We start from the raw sequence: 26,931 nt of genomic DNA, 5'->3' as shown, positions 1-26,931 counted from the left end.
GATGTGGTGTATGTGAACTTCCAAAAAACATTTTGTCATGACTCAAGGGGATAATGTGCTGCAATATCATACCCCATTGCTCCCCAAGCTGCACCAATTGTGAAAAAGTTTGATCAACGCACCTAATTGATAAATTTAGGTTAACAGAATACAAGCACCAGGGTTGTAAACTTAATAAGTAAATAACTGTTTATTGAACAAATTGTCTTTCACCAGTGGCAAAAGAAGGAAATATGAACTTAACTTCTAACCCTTTAACCTAAACTCTACCCCTTCTTAAATCCCTATACACACACATACAAGACACATAAGACACACAAAAACATGGATTTTAAGGGTGGGATAGAACAGTTCAATAGCACCAATTCTGGAGTACAGGATTGGATGGGTTGATTTTGATTGATGTCTTCCAAATTCCTTTCAGTTCTTTGTTGATGGCATGATGTGCTCTTCCAGCACTTTCAGCCTTTAGATCACTGGTTGGGCACTTGCCTTTCAATGTCTCTAACGGTGATTTTCCACCTTGCCTCAGAGGGGTTTTCAGAGAGAGGGCAGGTTATAAAGATATGAGGAGAGAAAGCCAGCTAGCTATTACTGTAGAATTATTAGAATCTTACAAACACAGGAGATGGAGGTTTTAGGTCTTTTTCCTTTCAGTCTAGGAGCTATTCTGCTGCACTGCTCTCACACAAATCCTGGTCACCTGGTCAGGAGCCAATTAAAATATTGTTGCCAGGCAGTTTGCCATTAGACCAGACTCCTCCTCAGCACCATCCTGTCTTTCAGGACACACTCTGTTCCAGGACAGCAACATTGTACATATCCCTCACACTATTCCATTAGACATGTCCTTCAAACTACAGCCACTGTAATTTTAATCCACAGTTCAACAGAAATAAAAAAGATGTGTTCTTTACAATTTGATAAAGTTTCACACAACAGACTTGTAGGAAAGTTATAGCTCATGCAATAAAAGGGCAGAAGTAAAATGGGTATAAAATTGGCCGAGCAACAGGAAACAGAGAGTAGTGGTTAATGCATGTTTTCAGACTGGAGGAAGGTTTACAGTAAAATACCCCAGGGGTCAGTATTTGGAACCCTGCTTTCCCTGATGTATGTCAACAATTTAAACCTCCATGCACAATGTCAAAATTTGTGGTGATACAAAACTTGTTAGGAGGATAGCGTTGAAATTCTAAAGGACATAGGTTGGTGGAATGGGCAGACAAGTGACAAATGAAGTTTAATGCAGAGAAGTGCGAATTGTTTCATTTTGGTAGAAAGAACATAGAAAGACAATCTAAAATAAAGGATATAATTCTAAAGGGGATGCAGGAGCACAGAGACCTAGGCAAATATAAGCATAATCATCAAAGGTGGTAGGAAAGGAAGTGAGCAAAGTTTAATAAATATACAGCATCCTAGGCTTCATTAGTAGGGTCAGAGAGTACAAAAGCAAGGAAGTTATGTTAATAAAAACCAAAATTGCTGGAAAAACTCAGCAGGTCTGACAGCATCTGTGGAGAGGAAGACAGGGTTAACGTTTTGAGTCCGTATGACTCTTCATCAGACACAGTGGGCCTCCTGCTATCTGTGCTGTAACCATTCTGTTCTCAAATTCCCCATCTAATTAACAAAATAAGGCAAATTCAAAAATTATATATAACATTAATAGAACAATATTTTTTGTTTATTTAAGTTAAGCACTTTGTAAATGCTAATTTCTAACAATGCAGGTGGAGCATTTGAATCCAGGTGGTCTTAGAAATTCTGGCTTTGAAACAAATCAAACGAGGTATATTTTGGAATATATCGGAGAGATGCGCATGTGGGCGTGCTTTTGTTGACAAGGGAATGTTCGATGCTGACCCTGAATACTAAAATAGAAGTGTTACTTCCACAGAAATACAGCCCACCTTTTAAAACAGAATAAAGAATCCCGATGTTTTAGACAATTACTTTTTAAACAGATAATATGGCAACTTTCTGTATTTCCGAGATTTATTTTTATCTTTAAACACAGTTGAACTTATATAAGGAGATATTATAAAGGTTAAAAAATACGAATTGATATTCTGGGGGGGAAGCAGGTTTGTGCACAGATACCGTGCTTTAAAGGTTCACAAAATCACTTTGGGTGAAGATTAATATCTGTGGATGAGTACCCGCCGTGTCCGTTTATTGTTGGAAGAAACATTTCCAGCTCCACAAGTATCCAGTGGCTGCAATGTCACCGGCGGCAGCGAGGCGGCGGTATGTGCTCTCTGAAGCAGCCACTGGCCGACTCGCATGCGCGGTGTTCGCTAGAGCTGACGGGAGTTGTAGTCCATTCTGCTGGAGTCGGCCATCTTGGCCAAGGGAGTGCCCGAGCGCCGAGAACTACAAACCCCAGAGCATATTGCTGCGGCTCTTTGATCAGGAGGTTGGGGGGGGGGGAAACAAACCAACCAACCCCCTCCCTCCGCCAAAGAGCAGTTGTTGTACCGAGCGTCCCCCTCCCCACCCCCACACTTTCGGTTTCGTGAGCGGCTGAAGTCTGGTTATATAAAATCACAAACAGGCAGCGGAGGTCGCCTGTTCTGACTGTGCGTTTTTTTTCTGCACGGCGTCGGTTATATATATGTATATATATATATCCATAAAAAAAATAAAACCGGTGAGGAGGGAAAGAGCGGCTGCTGCGGCTAATGACGTCAGTTGCCCTTTGGCCCTGTTTTCATGATGGCCGTTTGCGTCGCCTAGAAGCCCCGGGATCTGCAGAGTGAGGAGAGAGAGCGCAGGCCCGCCTGCCTGCCCGTCCGTCCCCAGGCACTCCAACTGCAAACTGCACCGAGCCGCCTTTTAACTGCTCCACAGACAAGCAAGACTGTGTGGAAACCATCGAGCTCGGGTTTTGTGTGTGTTTTTTTTCTTATTTTTTACTTTGGGGGGGCGGGGAGGTTTAAAAAAACATTTGGAACCCCCCCCCCAAAAAAAGACGCGACAAAGAAAAGACAGAAGTGGGGGGGAAAAGAAAATGAAAGACAAGCAGAAGAAGAAGAAGGACCGCACGTGGGCTGAAGCTGCCCGCATGGTAACTAACTAAGAGTCGTTTGAGATTTTCATTCCCCCATTCAGAGCAATCTGAAATGGGTTCATGACCCGATGGGGGGCGGGCGCTCGGCGCTGGCACCTCTAACAATAATAATGTAGCAATCAAAACTCATCCAGCACATGTTTATCCTGTGTGTGTATGTGTGTGTGTGTAGCTGTGTCCTGTCTGTGTCTGTGTGTCATCCACCAACGCACCCGCATCTCCTCCTGCTTAATGCTTTATTTTTTTAAATGCCTTCTCTCCCCCCCCCCCCTTCTTACGAGGGGTTAAAGTTTTGGTGAGGCAACTATGTGTGTATATTTTGCAGTTTGCTTTTTGTTTTTAAAATGCATTTCTACGATTATGCATGTGAGCATTTTAATGCGCATGATTTCAATGCTACACACAGACATGGTGAACGTCAATTATCCATGTTGTATGCATTTTCTTTGCTGTTGTCAGATATTTGTACAGTAAAAGCTCATTTTTCAGAGCAGGAAGGAAAAAGGCTAGCAAACTGTTTTCCCTTGTTCTTTGTAGCGTATGTAGTGAAATTTAATATGTGATATATTATTGTAGTTAGTGTTTCATTTTTTCCTTCAGTGTGTTTTGTAGTCTCCAAAGAAGCCCATAGCTATGCAGCCAAGGGTTCCTGTCCATAAATGAATTATGCGCTGTGTAATGTAACTAGTTGGGTTATGTCAGAGACTTGTTTCCAGCATGATCTTCACTGCATGCTTTCATGAAAGTTGTGAATTCAGCTTTTGATTCCTTAAGAAGCATTATTGCTGTTTGCAATCACCTTCTCCCCACCCTCACTTAATTGTGAAGTGTATGCAGCTCGTACAACTAAAATTGTTTATTATTACAGGAAGTTAAAATAATTTTGTTCAAAAGGTGTTCGGTATCGTAGTTAAAGTTGGGTCATTGGTGTTGAGCATCAAAGCCTGTGTTGTAACATTGTGTGGCATATGTTTTATTTAACCACATTGTGTTGTCATTGTGTCTTATACATTTATCAGTAGCATTGCTTACAAATATAAATTCATGGACTGTATCACACCATCCACACAAGCACTTATTTTGAGTAACAATTTAAATAACTTAGAGTTTCTAGGTTTTAGATTAATCGTACATTTGTAGGTATTAACAAGTGAGAGAACTTCCTATTCACGAATTGAATATTCTTGGTGCTAAACTTTTAAGAGCCCAGTTGTTAAATGTTAAATGTGAATCATTAGATGTGGATTGGATTTCAGTAAGCTTATACTTAATAGCCTTTGGAAGAAAGGCATCCCATAATGCTGTATGTTTTCTAGAAAATGTTTTATAGGAATAGAACAGTAATTCAATCTTTTGTCATTGAAATGGTTGTGTTAAAGCTTTTTAGTTCCTTTACCTTTTGTATAGCATTGATTTCAAGGAACGGTTTTTTTAATGTTGAGCCAACAATGGCTACCACTCTGGACCCTATTCAATGCTGCAACCAAGTATCATGATATTTACATTCAAAACTTATAGATTACTGCCTTATAATGACCACCATACTACTAACAATCTAGTGAGTACCCTTGTAACACATAACAAGAAGATTTGTTAATATCTTTAATATTGAATTTGAAAGCACATGCATTGTGATACTTTTGGAGGCATCAAGAAAATATTCTGTCAGATGTCTTTTGGGAAAAATTTAGTGATTCACTTGCCCATATGATGCAGCGTCCATAATTATTTTCAGCATGGTGCTTGTATTGCCCTCCTCTTAATCTTAGCATGATCTAATGGAGAATCCCACAACCCATAAGAATGTGCATGAGGCTGAAAGGGAGAAGCCATATGTCTGAACTAAAATTCTGTTTTAACTTTCTAAGCTACAAGGAAGCAACGGTGCTGGTGTTATTCTGTTGTATCCTTATGTATTTCTAGTTGTTTGTTATCCTTTTTCCTTCCAGGGCAATTAGAAGGACAGAGTATCAGGCAATTCAACTGTACCCCAAAGACAAGTTTTTGTTTGATTTGCCTAATGTCTGCAATGGCATCCATTTCTTTTCAGATGCTAAAACTGGTTTAGATTGGAATGGGTGTTCAGTGACCAATCATTCTCAAATCTGCTTCCAGGATAGTAATGGTAACCAGTTGTTACGAGTAGCAACACCAGCATCCAAAATGGTGGCAGACGTTAAGTTCACAGTAGAAGCAATGAAGTGTTTTGTATGTTTAAAAAGTATATTTAAACTCTTCCAAAAAGTGTTTATTTTATTAAATCGTGGTGGGCTTAGAGTTTTGCTGAGTTGGATCTTGAGAGGGCAGTCTATTTACATAGTAAATTTCTGACACTGCCTATTTAGGTTGATGTTTAAAATCTGGCACTATACCAAATTACTGCTATAATTGAAAATGGTTTTGCTGTTGCTTCTGAAGCTATTGCCGTATGCTTTCAAAATTTGACTCTAGAAACCTGAACGATATTTTTGTTACCTTGTGACCAGCTATAATTATAAAAATCAACACTAGCAACTGATTTTATTTATTTTACATGAAGTTATTGAGCCATTATTAATGCACAAATTCTGTAGCAACATCAGGAAGTTGTTTGGGGGTGGTGGTGGTGGTGGTGGACAGATGCACAGATCAAACTGAACATCATGAAGTTCCTGCCTGAGTTGCTCCATTCCACTGTTAACTTCACAAAATGTCATCCCGCCATCTGGATTACCACTGAGATGCATTGAATAGCATAAAGTTGCTATATTTGTGTGGTAAATACAAATTAAACTTGCCAAAGAAAGTTAAGTTTAATTTATTTCAGTCTAGGTGCTCCTTTAATTTGTGATAAGTATTAATTACTGCAAAACAAATTCTTGGGCACTGAAAATTAGCTAGTTTAAGTGTGGAGTCTTATTTCATTTTAATTGTTGGAGATGTTCAAAATATAAAATTTAATTTTTTTTATACTATTCCTTTGTGTCAACCTTCTCTCGAACTAAACTTTCTTTCCCCCTTTTTTTATTTCTTTCTAACCCTGATTTAACATTGAATTCACCCACTCTAGTTTGCATTTCTTCCTTGGTTCTTGCACTCTGTTTCACAATCTTTCACTCTGATTAAGGAGATGTACAATTGCTTGACTTTTTCATTCAGGTCCCAGTTTCTCTCGCTGCATTGTTATGTTTGCAATTTTAGTAATTTGCCATATATAAAATATTTTAAGAACCCTAAATGCAAGGCCAAGTTTAATTTAACAAATGTTTGAGATGATCTGCCATGGAGTGTTATGGCCCATTCTCTTAGATTTTGATTTTCTGAATGTCCTTAAATCCAAATGTCATAATTAGTCAAACTTGCATAACAGTTTTTATCCTATAGTTAAAGATAAATACAGATGAGTGAGACTTTGCCCTTCTATTTTTTTTATAAACTGTTGTTTCTCTCCAGTCAGCAGCTAACTATTTGACTGATTCCAGAGATTTTGGTCCCACTATCTGAAAAATTATTCTAGCTATTAATTATTTTATATGAAGAAATGCTTCCAGACATCTTTCCTAAACTTGTTTTGTGCAAGTTACTTACCTTCCCTTGTCCTGCAGCCCTAATTTAACTTGAAATAGTGCTCTGGATTAACCTTTATTTCATTCAGGTGTGTATGCACCTCCATGACTCCTCTACATTTGCCTGCTTTCAAGTCCAAGCTGCCTTAACTTTACCTCACAATTCAGCAACCTGACACCAGGGATTGGCCTTGTATCTCTCTCCGTGCCACTCCCAGGGCTTAGTTGTCACTTCAGTTTTAACCAAACTGAATGAGATCCTTATGTGACAGTTTCAGCATTAGTGGCATTTTTGAAATGTCTCAAGTAATTGCAGAAATTGACTACTGCCTTTTTCATCTGTGAACGTAGACTTAAAGCAGTACCTGAAAAAATTACATTGTACTGTGGATTGCTGAAAACTTTCCCATTCTATACATCTTCTACTTTAATAGTTGTACTACTGTCATTGCTGACTAACAAGTAGGTTTCAGAATTTGTCACTTTAGCTGATGCTTTTGATGGGACTTGTTATATAATGCAAGGTTAGACCTAACAAATATTACTCTTCAGTGTGTCCAATGATTGTATGCATAGACATTACTCATCTTATACATTATAAATGAGAAGAGTGTTAAGTTAGCTTGTGCTGAATTCCAGATTCTGTATTACAGAATCATTGCAGCACTGAAAGAGGCCATTTGGCCCGTCACATCTGCAGCGGCTCTCTGCATGAGAAATTCACCTAGTGCCATTCCCCCTCCTCCCCATAACCCTGCACTTTCTTCCCTTTCAGATAATCCGATTCCCCATGATGCCTCGATTGAACCTGCCTCCACCTCACTGTCAGGCAGCGCATTCCAGATCTTAACCACTTGCTGTGTGAAAAAGTTTCTCCTGCCAATTACCTTAAATCTGTGCCCCCTCATGCTTGATCCTTCTAATGGCAGGAACAGTTTTTTCCCTTATCTACTCTGTCCAGACTCCTCATGATTTTGAATACCTCTATCAAATCTCCAAGGAAAACAGTCCCAACTTGACCAATCTATCTATATTACTAAAATTCGTTATACCTAGAACCATTCTTATGATTCTTTTCTGCACCCTCTAATGTCTGAACATCTTTGTTAAAGTGTGATGTCCAGAGCTAGATGCAATACTCCATTTGAATGTTTGATACATTTTAACATAAACTTTGCTTTTGTACTCTGTGCCCCTATTAATAAGCTTAGGATACTATTAACATGCACCAACATCTCTGGAGCGATATTAAGTGTATGAAATAAATTGCTTTGTCTTAGAATTGCACAGTGCCACTGCTCAATTTACATATTGATCTGAAATCGGAATTTATGCCAGAATTTTTTTTTAAAGGATTGCCTGAAGCTAAGTTCCATAATGTCCCTGATAAAATACTTAATATTGGTAAAATTCATGAAAATTGGTACTTAGATATTCCCTTTAAATAATTTACCAAAGACCTTTAAAATGATAGTTTTCAGTAGTTTTTTAATTTCTCCTCAGGCTGTAATTACGCTGTACCTGTAGCTGTGCAGTGTAGCCAAAACGACTAGGATTTTACAATGGGCTGTGTCCATCTGCAACTTGCGACTGCCTGTTCGGAGAGAGCAAATGACTTGTATTCTCAAATTATTAAAAAATATTTTTACTAGGTTTATAAAAGTGCTCTAGAAGCTCACTAAACCAGACTGGGGTTGAACCAGATTGGAACCTAAACTGTGTATAATGTTTTCCTGGAGGGACATTGGTTGGATTTAGTGTGCTCCAGTGTCAGGTTGGGACCTAATGAGTTATTGGGTTATACAGCCAGACTCATGGTGCACACCTAACACTGCTGCTCAATATGAACCCCACAGCCATTGAAATAAGTCAGTAGAGGCCTGTAGTCAATATTTTCTTTTCCTATTTCCTGTAGTGGGGCCGGTTAGTTCAGTTAGCTAGATGACTAGTATGTGGTTCAGAATAGTGCCAGCAGTATGGGTTTGAGTCCCATTTTGGCTGAGGTAGACTTTGGACCTGACTCTTGCCTTGCCCTTGATGGTTGCAAACCATCACTGACAAAAATTGCGAAGAAAATCCCTGCTGATGCTTCAATCTTAGCCACTGAGCCAAGGACCTGCTTTCGGGCAGAGCACACATGAATGAACCTCCTGTAGCATTCACTTTGTCAACATTTTATGTTTGGTACTTCTGTAGTTTGGCTCAAAGAAGAACAATGTCTATGTGCTCATTTCATGAGTTTAAAGTGCTAAAACCAAGCTCCTTTCTGCAAAATCTGTGATTTTAGTAACTTAACATTCTACTGGTATGAGAGAGCTGATTTTGAGCGATGTAAACATCATCTAAACTACAGAAGCTCTAAGTCAACAAGATGATTTGCTCCTAGATCTGTATTCATCTGTAAGAAATCAATGTGGCAGAAGTCATATGAGAGGCTTGTTGAATACTCCCTTTTAAGAAGTGCTGAACTCTTTCTTGCTACCTCCATTTACAGCATAATTAGAATTTGTGTAACATTTATGTTACACTTAACTGATAACATTATTAAAACAAATATTCTTTCCCCCTCAATGACCAATGCTGTGAAATATCAGTTATTACTTAGATTTTATCAATTGTGCATGTCTCTTTAATTTTGATATTTTCATGACAGTGGCAGATTCCATCAATCTTGAGCTGTCTGTGTTTGCTATTGTATCTGAGCACTACTGTGTTCAGTTATTGATTGTGTAGGTCATATGTGTTTAGTAATCTTTCTGCATTGATCTTTAGTATAACATACTGGTGAAGGGGGCAGTGAGCAGGGCTGTAGTTTGAATGTAATTTAATAGGAAGCATGTGGATATGGTTCTACTATTGTTTAAATTTGGGGCTGAACGTACCATGAGACAGGTGATTGTAGATCTAGATTTGTCACTTATTGTAAATGCTTTTTGTCTGGGATTAGTGTGTTTTATAGTATTACTAATTTGACTTGTGAATTTTGAAAAGGGCAATAAATGAATCGCAGTCTTTCTCTGACTCGTGTGATATTTAGTTTTGAGTTTTCTAACTAAGACTCATTACTCAGAAGGGAATTTACATTATTGTGTGTTCTGAAACAGAATGCAGACCACCAGCTCTACTCCTGCCTCACCCCACACCATTTTGGCACTGTACCTATGATTTAGTGTGGAATTTATTTCTAAATGCACAAAAAGAATGTTTCTGTGCGTACAAGTCAGAAGTTTGATGTCATGAAAAAAAAGGATCAGTATATCTCCAAAGAATAAAAAAGGGAATAAGTTTATATGATGCCAAACATTAAAGTTCAATATTTTGATTATTTCTTAAGCAGCATTCTTTATCAACGGCACGTAGATTAATAAATACAACAATTATGTAAAAGGTCTTTGCAAACAATTTGCTATCCCATCTATTTTGGATGTAACTTTTTAGAGGGACAAACTAGAAGTATATGTCTTTTAATTTTTCTTTACATCTTTCTTCATCAAATATCTCTGCAAAGATACTTAAACTGAATATGTGATGTATATTTTAAATTCAGAACCTCCCTCCAAACTTGAATAATGGCATAATCCTTCCAAATGTTTGTGTAAATGAGAAATTATTGCTTTAGACTTCTTTGTGAACATAAAATCAGTTACTATAGACATTTAGAATACTTTGCAAAATATAAAGATTCTCTGCTCAAATTCGTAATTGTTTACCATTTCGTTTGTCACATGTAGCCTGCTATGAATGGCCCCTTGAAAATTAATTACACAACAGTTTTTCATTCAATTTGTCACAAGCAACATAATAGGAAATCTGCTGAGATATATGGCAGGACATTTTTCAAAATGCAATGTTACGGGTGTTATTTGTGCAAATTTGTCATACTTAAGTACTGACCTGAACTCTAATCGTATAAAGGTGCTGCTAAGAATTCACTTCAAATTAATTTAGAAAGGTGCAAGAATTGCACCGTGACCTTAACACTAAGTTGCATTTTTGCTTTAGAATATTAAACTAAGCATTACATGGTATAGTTTTCCTGTCCTTCTAAAATAGTATATCCTCTGACTTATGACAAGCAGTGCCAGGGAAAATCTCTGTGATAAGTGATTGGGGATACATGAGAACTTACCTTAGCTGGATTCAATACATCTTCATGAATGTTTGAAGTTTTGGGCTTTTCAAATCTGGGCTATTTATTTTGGCACAGATAAAGTAACTGGAGCCATATGCAATTTTGTAATTTGCTTATAATCAAACAATGAATCTACATTAGTGAAATGGCCTGGAATACTATAAGTATTTCAGTATCCTCTTCTTGACTTCTCTTCCTTTCAAAAGACTTTTTAAGAAATTTGGTAGCTTGTTGCCTTTTAAATGTTTTTTTTCTGATCTGTATATTTTGTAATTAACTACTCACATTACAACTCCCAAAACCAGAAAATGTAGCAAAATGTTGAAGATTAGTTCTTCTTTGAAAGTGACTCCTAGGTCATGAATGTTTTAAGTCGTCAGTATACAGATTATAGTAGAATCCCTGAGTTCCATGGTTCACTGCAGAATTACTCTCCTGTTAGCAAAGTTTGGTTCTATGATTCTTTGTGAACAGAAATATATTTTTTCTAAAAATCTCATGTTTTTCTAAAATTGTATTTTGAAAGGAGAAAAAGTGATGCTTATTTCAAGCGGAACAATTATAAATGCATTTTAAGGTTTCTTAAGTAAACGCATGAGGATTTAAATCTTTTTAGCCCCGCTGGATAAAGCACTGCCTTGGGTTAACTTTGCAGGGAGGCATAATAAAATATTGGTTGATGCTTCTTTACAATGGTGCAAATGAAATGCAGATTTTCTAGTTGTACAACTGAGAAGATTGCAAACCAGGAAAGATAATTTACCCATCCAACCTACTTTAAGACTGGATTCTTAACAGACCCACTCAATTTAATCCATGTCTTGCTGTGCATGTTGTTTTGTGCTGCATATTGTTTCTGTCTCGATCAGCCAAGTGGGTGACGTGTACATATAACTTTTTTCCCCTATTCCCATGGGGAAGTACCTCATCTTACATTTGGGGCCTCCCCTGACTGTATAACTTGCATCATGAACACTCTGTACTTTACATTAAATACCATTTATGACAGCATTCAGTTAGGGTTATTTTTGTTGTGGTATATCTGGGACTGGATGTTTTCCAATAGCAGTCTTGCAGCACAGTTGCAGATATGTTTTCTGAAGTAATATGCAGTTTTTCCACTGCATCAGGCTGCAACACCAAGCAACTGTCTCTATACTTGTGGGGGGAGGGGGAAGGGAGGTAAACTTTTTTTCCTAGAAGTTGTAAAATGCTGGATATACAAAGCAAGTCCATCTGCATCTGAAAGAGAAAGGACAGTTGGACACTTAAGTGAAGACCTTTGATCAACTCAAGTATTGGTTATGTAGCATTTGTATTACAAAAATGGCAGGATGAAGCCCTCAAGATTCTGTCTGAATAACTTTACAGTTTCCACAACAGTGCCAAGAACTGTCAAACACTCATTTTTTTTCCTGACAGTTTTACTGTTAACATCCAGAAGCCTTAACCAATATTACCTGCTTTATAAAGAGAACTGACAATCAGTTATCTCTGTCCCCACATATTTGTTCTACAAGTCTTCAGTCATTGTGATCTAGATGCACATCAGTCAGATTAAACAATATGCACATAGAATTTAATTATGTTTGTTCACTGTTACTGCTGTTGGAATGATTCATAATGCTTGTGAATTATTAGACCCCGTGCTGTTTGCACTATTGTTTTCTGTAACACCAGACTTGGGTTCTGGGTGCAAAATAATGGCACATGGCTAAATATTTTGGTGTGGAGTATTTACCTTACCAGAACTTCAGCTAGAAATCTTGGAATAGCAAGACTCTTAACATTTTGGAAGTTAACATGCTGAAATTGGTAGTCATAATGTCTCTACTTTTGGAAAGTTCCAGTCTAAATTTTTGAAATAAATTTACCTAAACTTTTCAGTTATCTTGAACCATGATCTGTGCTTATACTTCTGCAGAAGCTGCATCAAGTTGCATTGTTTTAACTTTTCTAAGTGAAACTTTAGTTTTCTTATTGACTAGGAGTGTCATGTAATATAGTACAGCCCCATACAGGTTAGGAAGCTTCCAGTTCTAAATCATAATATTGCAGGGATCCATGAATTTGGTATAGTACAGAAATTACAGTTAGTTTAAGCATCTCTGGGCTAGGAAGGGGATCTCATTATTTTGTGCCCACAACTGTAAAGTTCATGTGTGTGATAGTCAGGATTACGCTAAGTTGTAAGGCTCTCTTAGAAAATAGCCTAGCACCATTTGTCACCTTGGCTTGTAAGCGAAAAATGGTTATTTGGGTGAAGTACCTGAGCATTGCCACTGCTTGTTCTACCGGAGACTGTATTTTGTATGTGTTGCTGTTGTTGTGAGAAGAGAGTGAAAGTGTATATCTGTGGTGGCGAATTTATCTTTGATCAAAGGACAGGTGATAAACTGAGCCCCATTATCTCTATCTCTATGGGGGAGACCTGTTTTAAATTTTAAAAGTTGGCTTTGTTATTATGACTAAGATTATTTTGGTGCACTGTGCATTTTAATGGACTATGAATTATTTTATTCTGACTTCAACTTTCAAAAAGTATCAATTTACAAGGGGTCTTCCTATAAACTATCTTAACAAACAGTAATGTGACCATAGTCTGCAAACTGACTAATTGCTTTAAAGTCCTCTGGATTAAAGAACCTGCATCACGTATATTGCTGCACATGATCTTTTCTTTTCAACCTTTTTGTGCTGTCAGGTAATGGTTGACTTGGATTTCAGTACATATCTGTCCACAGGTGTTGGAAAATTACTCAGATGCTCCAATGACCCCCAAACAGATTCTGCACGTTATAGAGACTGAAGGACTCAAAGAAATGAGGTCAGTTGTGAATGGTTTTGCTAGGAGAATGTCGATGGGTTTTTTAAATATAAATGCTGAATTGGAAAGCAGGAAAGAGTCCTATTTAACCTAGCCTCCTCTTGTAACCTACAATAATAGATGGATATTTTTTGAGGATTGTTTTATTTCAGATTTGAATCGCAAAAATGTAACTTTTTCTTGTTTTCCTTACATGCGGCCACAGATCAGTATCTTAAATCACCCTGGTGTCCCAAGTGTGTTTTGTACATTTTCGCCATCAAAATATTCGGTAATAAGTTGGGACTTAAACATCCCAAGGTGCATTATCAAAGAGAAGTAGATGCTGAGCAGAAAAGAAAAGTTGGTTGTAAGCTTGTTTAAAAAAATGGATTTCCAGTCGGTTTTGATAGGGGAAGGGGAGAAGGAAAGCATTTCGTGAGGATTCTATAGAGCAGGGCAAAAAGGCTATACAACTGCTGGCAGAGCAAACCAAGAGAAGGAGACTGGAGTTGGAAGACAGTGGCGCATGGACTGTGACAAAAGGCTGGAGGAAGTCACAGAAGTAGATTGGAACAAGGCCATTGAGAGATTTGTAAATGAGAATTTAATATTCAATGCAATGATCCTGTGGAGGTCATTAAGGACAAGAATAGTGAGTGTGTGGAACTCAAGACTGTGGGTAAGGATGCATTTCACTAGGGTTTTGGTTGAGTAGGAGTATATGCAAGGCTCAGCAAGGAGGATATTGGAAAGTTCAAGCTGAAGGCTACATCCAATGTCTAGATCAGAAACTAATAAAAAACAATCCATGCCTTAGCTCAAATGTCAGTCTTGGTTGAAATTTGAACCCCAGTTATGGAATGGGAGTTCAGCATTCTCTGTAACTGGAACTTGTAGGCTGTATACTCTGATTGATTTCTAATGGATGTTAAAGACTTGTTTATTCAGTTGGAAGAAAGAAAAAGACTTAAAATAATCCTTTTTTTTCCTGTCAATCTTTGATTTTTGTTCCAAGGAGGCAATCAAAACACAGTTAGTATTCAGCCTTGTATCCATTTCTCCCTTATGCCTCACTTAAATGGCCATTAATATTCTGATGCCCCATATGTGTAGCCAATTACTGCCTGGCTCACTTCCATTTTAGCAAGCAATTGTGCTTCGTTTGTACCTTGATAGGAAGAAAAAAGAAACAAATACTTGGATTAATATAGTGCTTAAAACATGCCTTGCAAATGTCTAAAAATGGTTCATGTACAATTAGTTACTGACTTGCAATGACATTTGTTGTGTGGACAAGCAAGGTAAAAGGAAATTTCTTTTGCTCAAGGCCTCCAGTTTACGGTGAGGAAGTCAAATTCTGTTTCATTACATGGGATTCTGGAACTCCTTACTGGGGTTTTGAGGATTGCATTGTTCAGCTCCGTGCGTGAAAATCACACATCAGTGGTGTTTTGTGTAGTTAATATGTGTTGTTAGTGATTTAAGTTTGACATTCTGCAAGTTCATCCTGACAGTTAACAAAGAAGAATTTTAATCCCTAAATGTGATTTTCTATGAGCCTCTTGCACTGCCGAGCTCAGTATCTCTACCTAATCATTTCTTGGTTGCTATCTTACTGCTGTAGATTTTAGTAAAGTTAAAAACAAAAGGAATAAAACAAAATATTTTGAAATTGCTTAATGTAAGAAATAATTATAAATGATTTATCACAAGCTTCTTAATTAAAGTTTTTATTTATTTTCCTGATAAATTCTAATTTAACTTCGTTATATTTAGTAAAATATTCATGAAAATTTAAAACTCTTTTTTCCTCTGTATGTTTTATTCTAGGGATATATATTGTATAGTACTAATTGGTTTTTTTTCTTTTTCATGTCCATGTTTTGTGATGCAATGGCTGTAGAAGGTAAGCACCAGTTAAGCCAAAAATATACAGATAAACACAATTTTGTGTGGATAACTGTCAAAATGCAAGAGTAAGATTCTGTACAGAACATTATGGTAATTTATAATTCTTTGCACTGATAGGAATGCTTTGGTAGCAGATGATTATGATTGTCCTTATAGCAACTGCTGCTTTCTATACATAATAGTGATTTGTGATGCTGTTTCCTTTTCTCATCACAATCTTGACACAATTTAATGCATTCCATTATCATGCTAGCTTATTGTACTGACTGACACCCTCACAAAAACAAATACTCCCCTATTCTAGAAAAAATGCTTTAGCAGCATTTCAGTGTACACAGTATATATGTATTTGATACATTCAATTCATTCATATGGGCTTGTTTACTTGGTGTAAACATTAAATTTATTGGTCCTGGAATGCATATAATGTTGCATGCTTTCACCATTGAAAATAGAACAATCTCATTGAGCAGCTGCGCAGAACGTTAGTACTTTATTTTGAAATTAACCCTAAAAATGCAAGCCCTTTTTAATTCTTTTAATGTGGTGCTATATATTTATCAAGATGAAATTCATCAAATTTACACTATGAAATAATTATATTGGACACTATAAGTTTATAGGTATTTTTCAAATCAAGGCAAGTAGGGCACTGTAAAAGTATTTGTTAATTTGTAGATCTATTGAATGAAGTTTACACATTTTACATTTATTCTTTCTGGTGCAAAAACAGCATCTATGGAACCCGTTTAGGTCAAACCACTGAGCACAGTTAGACACTTGTATTTTACAAGAGAAATTCCTAGTCCTCATTGAAAGCACATTGCTTTTAATCACCCAGCATCCACTTCCCCCTGAATGGGAACTCAGAAGAAGAAAATTAGGTGTTGGTTTCCACACATATCCTGTTGAAATGTTCCATGGTCAGTACACTCCCAGTTTAGTGCTGCTTTGAAGCCAAAACCATTTCACCCCAACATTAAACTTGGAATGTAGATTAGCTGTGAAAACTGACTCTGAAGCAGATGAGGCTCTCCTTTAAAGAGTCTCACTTCATTTTGCTCTGTTGTCAGGCTGGTTTTCCCTGATAATTTTGGGTTGTATAAACAGCCTAGCTGCAGCATCAAATGAGGTGAAACTACTTCATACTAAGTGTCCAATTGTAATAGAAATGCTCCTGAAAAATTTGGTCTTGGTATTTTATGATTTATAGTTAATGTGACAAACAAATTGCATAATAGATTTAAGACAGGCTAGATAACAACAGTTCAAAGTGATAATTGACTTATGGGTCATGTTTGTATAATGTATTTTACTAGTTTTTAATTCCTTGCTTTCTTTGCTTACTAATCTGATGAACAGTCCACTTTTAGTGTTTGATCTGCTTTGTGCCTGCGCGCGCAGTAGACTAAACAGCGAGCTATGTAAAATGCTGATTGTTTCACGCTGAATTGCTGAACCTGCAGTTCAGTTGTCTTTTTCATTAATTTCTCATCCCATCAAGAAGAAAAAAACAAGTATTTTTACTCATGATAGGCGATGTAATATAAACGCATTGGGCTTGTGGGTTATGTAATGTAATACTCCTCTGTGCTTACCATTTAGATTTCCTTTAACCACACTGCTGTCAATTAGTGGGGATGTTGTTTTAGTAAAGAAATAGTCCCATTTATTTCTCCAGTATTAAAAGTTGACTAATTCCCTGGACCTGGTGGCCTGCATACAAGTGTTTTAAAAGGTAGCTGTAGGAATAGTGGATCCCTTGGTTTTGATTTTCCAGAGTTCCCTCTATCCTAGATCAGTTGGTTGGGAACATATGTAACCCCGCTATTCTAAATAAAGCACAGGATTCTTTAGGCCAGTTAGTCTGAGCTCAATAACAAGGAAATGTTAGAATCAATTTTAGGATTTGGGGTAATGGAGCACTTGGAAAATCATAATATGATTAGGCAGAGTCAAAAGAGATTAATCAAAGGGGAAATTATGTTTGACAAATTGGTTGAACTAATAGGGCAGATAAGAGGGAACCAATAGATATAGTGTGTTTGGATTTTTCAGAAAGCATTTAATAAGGTGCCACAAGAGGTTGTTACAAAAAGTTATGGCACATTGGATTGGAGCAATCTATTAGCATGGACTGAATAACGGATAGAAAACAGAGGGTAGGAATAAACGGGTTATTTTTAGGTTGGCAGGCTCTATCTAGCAGATGCACTGCAAGGATCAGTACTTGGGTCGGAACTATTTACAATCTATGACATTGACGAGATGAAGGGACCAAGTGTAATGTTAGAAGTTTGCTGATACAAAGATAGGTGGGAACGTAAATTGTGAGGAGGATGTAAAAAGGCTGTAAAAGGATATAGACAGATTGAGTGGGCAAGAACATAGTGAAAGAGCTGTGGTTGCTTGGTCGTTGATTACATGCAAAACATAGATCAATAAATTTTTGGATGCTGAAGGAATAAATGTGGATGGTGTGGGGAGGTGGGGTTGAGGTAGATGATTAATACAATATTATTTGATTGGTTCAAAGGGCTGGATTTTGTGTGCCTACGTTATCTTTGGTATTGCGTGTTTTCCCTTTTTATCTTTTGCCCCAGAAAAGTGATGGGTTACTGACGTATTGTGTCTTTATTCTCTGATTCACAACTGTGATGATTAATTTGCCTTGGGTGAACCCATCAGTACAAATGCATGGAAGTTGCTGTTACTGTGCATCCCTGTCAGTTGTTTTCATGTTACCACAACTCCTTGCATGAATTTTAAGCTCTTGTTAGTTCTGTCATTTTTATAATCCATATGAGAATATTGTTTTGCATTACCTACATTGACTTAATATGAGAGATCCCCATAAACAGATAAGACAAGGAGCATACTACTTTGAAACTGCTTCAAAAAGCAAGGGCTCATCAAAACTAACCTTTTTCACCATCCCTAATACTCTTCATCATCCTTAATGCATCTCACTTCTGCATCCGGTTTTCATCTCTATGAAGAACCTTGGCATGCTCATAGGTAGAAGCGCTACATAAATGCAAGTTGCTGGTGGTACAAGAATTTGGGAAATCATGTTGTAGGCTGTAAATTTTAATTGTCAAGTTCTTTGTAATGTATTCTGTAGGGAAGGATTTTGTTCTGATCGTGGACCAGACCCCTAAATGTTTGGTACGATAGAGTTGGGGACTAGTAACTTTTTGTTTTAAAGTAAATTTAGTTTGATATTCAAGACACTTGCTAAGAAAATAAAGCCACAAGATTCCACAGGATTCGAACAAACAAAAATAAACTTTACTATATGTTATGAATCCCAAACTTAATGTTGAGTGCAGAGGCTGGGAACTCCTGACAAACTTATGACTTCCTGCGCATGCGCAGACTGGGAGTGGGCTGCACATGTGCAGTTCGGATCATCTTTAAGTTCTTTGGGCAGTAGACTGGCCCAATGTGCCTGTGCATGAGGGAAACGGCGCAAAAACCTGATGACCGGCTGCAGGAGTTCCATTGCCAGAAGTGTCCTGGGCAGGAGCCAAGGGAGAGGAGACAGGGAGAGATTCCAATATGAAGTCCCAGGTAAGGGACAGAGACAGAAACAGGTCCCAGTTAAGTTAAGGAAAAAGAAGGGAGCAGAGAAAGAGGCTCCAATTAGATAAAGGGCTGTGGTTAGCAGACTTCAAGTGAAATGGGCTCAGGGAAAAGCCCTGAAATCCAAGAAGGCAGCCAAAGGTTAATGATTCTGTGCTGTGGGCAGTTGTGGCAAAGGTACCTCTTTGGAGCAATAGCATTCTGCTTGGCATGGCCGAAGAACAGAAGTTGTGCTTGTGAGTTGATGTTTGAGTGTATACTCAGGAATCCAGGGGAATGGAATCTTGGAAGACAAGATTGAAACACAGCGAGGTGGGTCATCATTGAAGCTGCCCAAGTTGGAACGACCTTTGGAGAGAATTCCAAGATTATATCTTCCAAGGTGAAGACTAGAATCCCTCGTGTGCGAGAAAGTTGACTCGGTGTTACTGACATCTGGGTGGGTTGTTGAGAAATTCGTGGACTCTGTTTTGGTTGCATCTGCCATTTATTGTGTAGTATGGTACGTTCAACCACAGTTGGCCTGTTAATTCACTTGTACCTCATACTTGCCCTGAATGTTAGAGTCTAAGATAGATATTGTAAATTGTTTTATCTTTCTGACCTTGTATAGTAAAGTTTATTTTTGTTTGTTCAAAACTTGTGGAATCTTGTGGTTTTCTTCACTGTGTATGTGTCTTGAATTTGAACTTTGTCTACTTTAAACAAAACGTTATTGGTCCCTAACCAGATCTTACCAACAACTTAGGGGTCTGGCCTGGGATTATTGCATTTCTTAAAAATTCATTCATGGGGTGTGGGCGTCACTGGCTAGGCCAGCGTTTATTGCCCATTCCAAAGTGACCTTGAGAAGGTGGTAGTAAGCTGTCGTCTTGAACTGCTGCAGTCCATGTGGTGTAGGTACCCCACAGTGCTGTTTGGGAGGGAGTTCCAGGATTTTGACCCAGGGACAGTGAGGGAACGGTGATATATTTCCAAATCAGGGTGGTGAGTGGCTTGGAGGGGAACTTCCAGATGGTAGTGTTCCCATGTGTCTGCTGCTCTTGTCCTTCTGAGTGGTAGTGGTCGTGGGTATGGAAGATGCTGTCTAAGGAGCCTTTAGTGAGTTCCTGCAGTGCATGTGTAAGGCTAGAAAGATAAAACAATTTACAACATCTATCTTATACTCTAACTTTTAGGGTTAATATGAGGTACATGTGAATTAAGAGGTAAACTGTGGTTGAACATGCCACACTGCACAATAAGTGACAGATATGACCGGGAAAGATTCCATGGATGTCTCAACAACTCACCCAGATGTCAGTAAATGCTGCGATTCCACTGATCTCGTTGAAATTTTGCCTCTCTCATGAGGGATTCCAGTCTTCACCTTCGAAAATCTCACCTTGGAATTCTCTCCAAAGAGTCACCCCCAACTTGGATGGCCTCAACGACAGCCCACCTTGCAGGGTTTCAATCTCATCTCCTGAGACTCCACTCCAACACTAACAAAAGCACAACTTTAGCTCTTCGGCCATGCCAAGCAGAACACTACTGCTCCGAAGGGCACCTTCACCACAGCACGCAATCACCAACCTTTTGCTGCCATCTTCAATCTCCAAGGCTTTTCCTGAGCTCTTGCTACTTAGTCTGCCAGTCGCAGCCCTTTTCCCCCTTGGAGCCTCTTTCTCTGCTTCTCTCTCTTTCTTCTTAGCTGGGACTTCTCCCTGCCCCCTGTCTGGGACTCTCCTCTGATTATGGTGCCCTACTCCCGGTCACATGACTGGGGTTTTTCGCGCCGTTTCCTTTTTTTTCCACAGATGCACTGGGCCTTTCATCGGCGCAAAGAACTTCAAAACGCATGCGCACCCGCACCTGGTCCACTCTCGCACAGAAACTCCCGAGGTCTGTCAGGACTTGGAGTTCCTGGCCCCTGCTTGCCAATAGAGTAAGTTTGGATCTTGTAATGGTTTTGATTTTTTTGTCTAATGCTTTGCACTTTGGTTAAAAATTAAAATGGGACTATACAATAGCTTCTCATTCTGAAATTTCTTAGTGTGGCTTATTATGCAAATATTTTGGGGTTTTTTTTATATTGTACCAATTGTTAGAGATAATTACTATTCAGTTGTGTAAACATTTGTTCCCTAAATACTTAAAATGAGCAAAATCAAACACTTTGTACATTTTAACCTTTTTACCATGTAAACTTGTTGAAGCCTAATTTGGTTGTCCTAATAAATTCATCAAAGTGCAAGAAAAAGTGATTTGGTGTACTTTAGACATTTTAGTTTAAACGTGTATGTTGAAGACACCTAGCTCTACCTCATCACCACCTCTCTTGACTCCTCCTCTGTTGCTAAATTATCAGATTGCTTATCTAACGTCTAGTACTGAGTGAGCAAAAATTTCCTTCAATTAAATAATGGGAAGACTGAAACCATTGTTTTTGTTCTCTGCTTCCTAGCAATAGCCTGAGATATTAAACCAGTCTGTTCTCAACCTTTGTGTCACGTTTGACTCCAAGAAAAGCTTCCAATCCTATATTCACACCATCACTAAGACCACCTATTTCCACCTCCATTAAATCACCTTACTTTTGCATCTATCTCAGCTCATCTGCTGCTGAAATCCTCACTTATGCCTTTGTTACCTCTAGACTTGACTATTCCAAAGCACTCCTGGTTAGTCTCCCACACTCTACCCTCTGTGTACTTGAGATCATCTAAAACTCAGCTGTTAATGTTTTAGCTTGCACCATGTCCTGTTTATCTATCTGCAAATCCTGCTCAAGCAATGCCTTGATTGAAAAATTAACATTCCTGTCTTCAAATTTCTCCATGGCCTCACCTTTCCCTATCCCTGAAGTTTCATCCAGGCCCACAACCCTCTAATTCTGGCCACTTGAGCAGTCATGATTTTATTGTTCCACCATTGGCCTTCAGTTGCCTGGGCTCTATGCTCCCTACATCTCAGCCTCTCTATTTTGCTTTCCTCCTTTAAGGCACTCCTCTAAAACCTGTCTTTTTGACCAAGCTTTGCTCACCTGACCTAGTATCTGATGTGGCTCAATGTCATATTTTGTTTTATAATGTTCCTGTGAAGCATTTTGGGACGTTTTATTATGTTAAAGGTGTTAGATAAAGGTCAATTGCTCTGTACACCATTCAGGGTTGCCTACTCAAAGCAGCTAAGTGGAAGAAGGCTTAGTTATTATAGCTCATGAAACATTGAAGGTCCATAAGCATTGCATGAGGCTGTTGCTATGGTAAGTAGGATTTTGGGGTGTATACCAGGACAATTAAATATAAAAACAAAAGTACAATTCTTGTACAAGGCCTTGGTTCAGCCACATCAAGAATACTGTATCCAGTTTTGGATTCCTCACATGGCAAAGGATATTGAGGCCCTGGAAAAGTTTCAGAGAAGGTTGAGTTGATTGTTTTTGTTATTAAGTTTGTTATTGCACTTGGCTGAGGAGACAGCAACAGACCTGGGAGCCCTTGAGTTTGGAGGTGGGGGGGGGGGAATCAAACAGTGATATCACAGGAAAGCTGTTGGTTGATTGGCTGATGGGTATTCCTGTTGTTTCCCTTCCTCCAAAGTTAGGGATGGGGTCTAAGCAGCTGGGAGATTAAAAACGTTAATTTTTAATTAAGGCATTTAGTTAACACCCCTATATTTAAGTGATGTCAACAGAAGGGAAGTGAGTAGTTGGCGAGTTTTTTTTTAAGCTTATTAATAGTAGCAAGGTTTTTTATCTGATAGAAAAATGGCAGGGCTGCTTCAACCACTAGAGTGCACATCCTGTGCCATGGGGGAATTCAAGGATGCTTCCTGTAATAAAAACAAAAAAACTGCGGATGCTGGAAATCCAAAACAAAAACAGAATTACCTGGAAAAACTCAGCAGGTCTGGCAGCATCGGCGGAGAAGAAAAAAGTTGACGTTTCGAGTCCTCATGACCCTTCGACAGAACTTGATTTCGAGTCCAAGAAAGAGTTGAAATATAAGCTGGTTTAAGGTGTGTGTGTGGGGGGGCGGAGAGATAGAGAGAGAGAGAGAGGTGGGGGGGTGGTGTGGTTGTAGGGACAAACAAGCAGTGAAAGAAGCAGATCATCAAAAGATGTCAACGACACTAGTACAATAGAACACATAGGTGTTAAAGTTAAAGTTGGTGATATTATCTAAACGAATGTGCTAATTAAGAATAGATGGTAGGGCACTCAAGAAAGTTCATATGGCGGCGCATGGCACTGAAAGTTCATATGGCGGCGCATGGCACTGGAAGTGCCCTACCATCCATTCTTAATTAGCACATTCGTTTCGATAATATCACCAACTTTAACTTTAACACCTATGTGTTCTATTGTACTAGTGTCGTTGACATCTTTTGATGATCTGCTTCTATCACTGCTTGGTTGTCCCTACAACCACACCCCCCCCCCCCCAACTCTCTCTCTCTCTATCTTTCCGCCCCCCACACACACACCTTAAACCAGCTTATATTTCAACTCTTTCTTGGACTCGAACTCAAGTTCTGTCGAAGGGTCATGAGGACTCGAAACGTCAACTCTTTTCTTCTCCGCCGATGCTGCCAGACCTGCTGAGTTTTTCCAGGTAATTCTGTTTTTGTGATGCTTCCTGTACCTTGGATAAACTCAGGGGCAGGTGGTGTCGTCAGTTGCAGCAGCTCCAGTCCCAGGACTTGGAGTTTGATAAGCAGCTGGCATCACTACAATGTGTCTTGAGAGGTTGAGAGTTTGTGAATAGCATGTTTGTAGATGTGGTCACCCCGCAGCTTAATAATATATAGGAATAGAGGGAATGAGTGACCACCAGGCAGTCAGGAAGAAACAGGCAGCTTGTGCAGGAATCCCCCTGTGTGCATCTCACTTTCCAACCAGTGTTCGGTTCTGAATAATGATGAAAGTGATGGTTCTTCTGGGGGTGCAACCAGAGCTAAGTTCATGGCACCACAGTTAACTCAGCTGTGTGGGGGTGTGGGGTGCACAAAGAAGATTGGGAGAGCAATAGTGGTTGGAGATTCAATAGCTAGGAGAACAGACAGGTCTTTCTGCGGCCACAAACATGAATCCAGGATGGAATGTAGCCTCCCTGGGCAAGGATCACAGAAGTCATTAAAAAGGCTGCAGAGCACCCCGAAGGGGGAGGTTGAACAGTCAGCAGTCTTGTTTCATATTGGTATCAGCTACATTGGTGGAAAGAGGGGCGTAGTCCTGCAGTATGAATTTAGAGAGCTAGGTAGAGAAATTTGCAAGCAGGACCTCAAAAATAGTTATCTGCGGATATCTCCCGGTACCACACACTAATGAGTATAGAAATAGGAGGATAAAGCGGGTGAGTGCAAGGCAGGAAAGATGGTGCAGGAGGGAGGAACATTCCTGTAATATTGAGACCAGCTCTGGGGGAAGATGGGACCTGTACAGCCGGACTGGTTGCACCTAAACAGAGCCAGGCCAATTTCCCTGCGGGGCAATTTGCTAATGCTATTGAGGAGGTTTTAAACTAACTTGGCAGGGGTGTGGGAACCAGGAGGTAATATCAGAGAGGAAAATACCATGGTGCACAAAACACTGGGAAGGCAGATGGTACTAGCGTAGGGATAGACTAATAAAGTCTAAATTAGGGTTTCAGTGCATGTTTCTGTGCGGAATGTGGCAAATAAGTTGCAGGTGCAGATAGTCATGTGGAAGTATGATGATGTGGCTGTAATGGAGGCTTGGTTCAAAGAAGGGCAGCCCTGGGTATTAAATATGCCTGGATATAAGGTGTTCAGGAACAATAGGAAAAGAAGGAGAGGGGGAGGGTGGCAATATTGATCAAGGAGGGCATTGCAGTGCTGAGAGAGAAGGATGTCCCAGAGGGGTCAAAAACAATCTATTTGGCTAGAACTAAGGAACAAAAAAGGTGCAATTACATTGTGTAGCGTAGTCTATAAGACACCAACTAGTAGGAAAGATGTAACAAATTTGCAAGGAAATGACATGTGCGAGAATTATACAATAGTTATAACGGGGGACTTTATTTATCCAAATATAATCTGGAATAGTAGTAGTGTAAAGGGCAGAGAAGGGCAAGAGTTCCAGGAGTCTGTTCAGGGGGAAAAAATGGATCTGACCCAGATAAATTGGAATCAAACGTTGGTAGGCAAAACTGGACAATGGGCTGACTCTAAAGAAGAGAGAACCCTGGCACAGTCTAGGTATATTTCCACAAATGGGAAATGTAGGACAAACAGATCCAGAGCTCCCTGGGTGACTAAAGAGGTAGAGATTAAAATGAAGAAGAAAAAGTGTGCTTATGACAGATGTCAAGTGAATAATACACTGAGAACCAGGCTGAATGTACAAGACACAGAGGGTAATGGGGAAAAAGGCAAATAAGAGAAGCAAGGAGAGAGTATGAGAAGAGACCAACAGTTAACATAAAAGGGAATTAAAAAGTCTTCTGTAGGTATCTAACTAGTAAAAAGGTTGTAAAAGGAGGACAGGGGCTGATCAGGGACCAAAAAAGGGATTTGCGCATGGAGGCAAGAAGCATGACTAAGGTATTAAATGAATGCTTTGCCAAGGAAAAAGATGCAACCCAGGACATGGTGAAGGAGGAGGTAGCTCAGACACTAGAGGGATTTAGAATTGATAGAGTTATTGGATAGGCTGTCTTTACTTAAAAGTTGATAAGGCACCAGGATTGAATGAGATGCATCCAAGGACACTGAGTGGAAATTGTGGAGGCACTGGCCATAATTTTCCAATCTACCTTAGACTCGGGGATGGTGCCAGAGGACTGAAGAATTGCGAACATTACACCCTTGTTCAAAAAAGGCTGTAGAGATAAGCCCAGCAACTACAGGCCAGTCGGTTTAGCCTTGGCATTGGGGAAGTAGCTAGAAATGATAATTTGGGACACAATTAATAGTCACTTGGGCAAATGTGGATTAATTAAGGAAAGCAAGCAAGGATTTATTAAGGGGAAATCGTGTTTACCTAACTTGTTGGAGTTGTTTGATGAGATAACAAAGGGTTGATGAGGGTAATGCTGTTGACGTGGTTTATGTGGACTTCCAAAAGGCATTTGATAACGTGCTACACAACAGACCTATGAGCAAAGTTAGAAATCATGGAATAAAAGGGACTTGGATATGAAATTGGTTGAGTGATAGGAAACGAGAGTAGTGTTTAATGGATGTTTTTTGGACTGGAGGAAAGTTTATTGTGGTGTTCCCTAAGGGTTGGTTTTAGGACCCCTGCTCTGTAAATGACCTACACCTTGGTGTACAGGGCACAATTTCAAAATTTGCGGATGATATGAAACTTGGAAACATTGTGAACTGTGAGGAGGGTGGACAAGTTGGTGGAATGGGCAGACAAGTGACAGATGAAATTCAATGCAGAGAAGTGGGGAGTGATTAATTTTAGTAGAAAGACAATATAAAATAAAGGATACAATTTTAAAGGGTGCAGAGGGACTTGGGTGTATATATGCAGAAGTCATTGAAGGTGGCAGCACAGGTTGAGAGAGTGGTTAATAAAGCATACAGTGCCTTAGGCTCTATTAATAGGGACATAACTTCCATGCTTTTGTACTCTATGTTGGATTTGTAAAGAACACTGGTTCGGCCTCAACTGAAGTATTGCATCCAGATCTGGGTGTCAGACCTTAGGAAGAATGCGAAGGCATTAGAGAGGGTGGAGAAAATATTCTCGAGAATGGAAGGTGAGAAACTTCAGTCACGTAGATAGATTGGTGAAGTTGGGACTGTGTTCCTAGGAGAAGAGAAGATTGGGAGAAGATTTGATAAAGGTATTCAAAATCATGAGGGACTGGACAGCATAGTTAGGGAAAAAAACTATTCCCATTGGAAGGATGGA

At 39.0% G+C, this 26,931-nt stretch overlaps 1 protein-coding gene across 7 annotated transcripts in view; it reads left to right on the top strand.

Annotated features, from left to right (window-relative positions):
• Positions 1-2,681: 2,681 nt before the first annotated feature.
• asxl1 (ASXL transcriptional regulator 1) overlaps positions 2,682-26,931 on the top strand; it is a 114,248-nt gene continuing 89,998 nt past the window's right edge. For 3 of the 7 annotated variants that reach the window (XM_041204757.1, XM_041204752.1, XM_041204751.1), the window contains exons 1-3: positions 2,682-3,073; positions 13,498-13,580; positions 15,466-15,468. In XM_041204757.1, coding sequence (XP_041060691.1) covers positions 3,017-3,073; positions 13,498-13,580; positions 15,466-15,468 — 143 coding nt within the window. In that variant the 5' untranslated portion in view covers positions 2,682-3,016. Of the gene's footprint in view, positions 3,074-13,457; positions 13,581-15,465; positions 15,469-20,820; positions 20,986-26,931 lie in introns of those variants that run through there. The other 4 variants (XM_041204750.1, XM_041204749.1, XM_041204755.1 and 1 more) reach the window with 3 other exon arrangements.

The sequence above is a fragment of the Carcharodon carcharias genome, chromosome 14, assembly GCF_017639515.1.
Source record: "Carcharodon carcharias isolate sCarCar2 chromosome 14, sCarCar2.pri, whole genome shotgun sequence".
Classification (NCBI taxonomy): domain Eukaryota; kingdom Metazoa; phylum Chordata; class Chondrichthyes; order Lamniformes; family Lamnidae; genus Carcharodon; species Carcharodon carcharias.
This window is presented reverse-complemented; position numbering and strand designations above follow the sequence as displayed.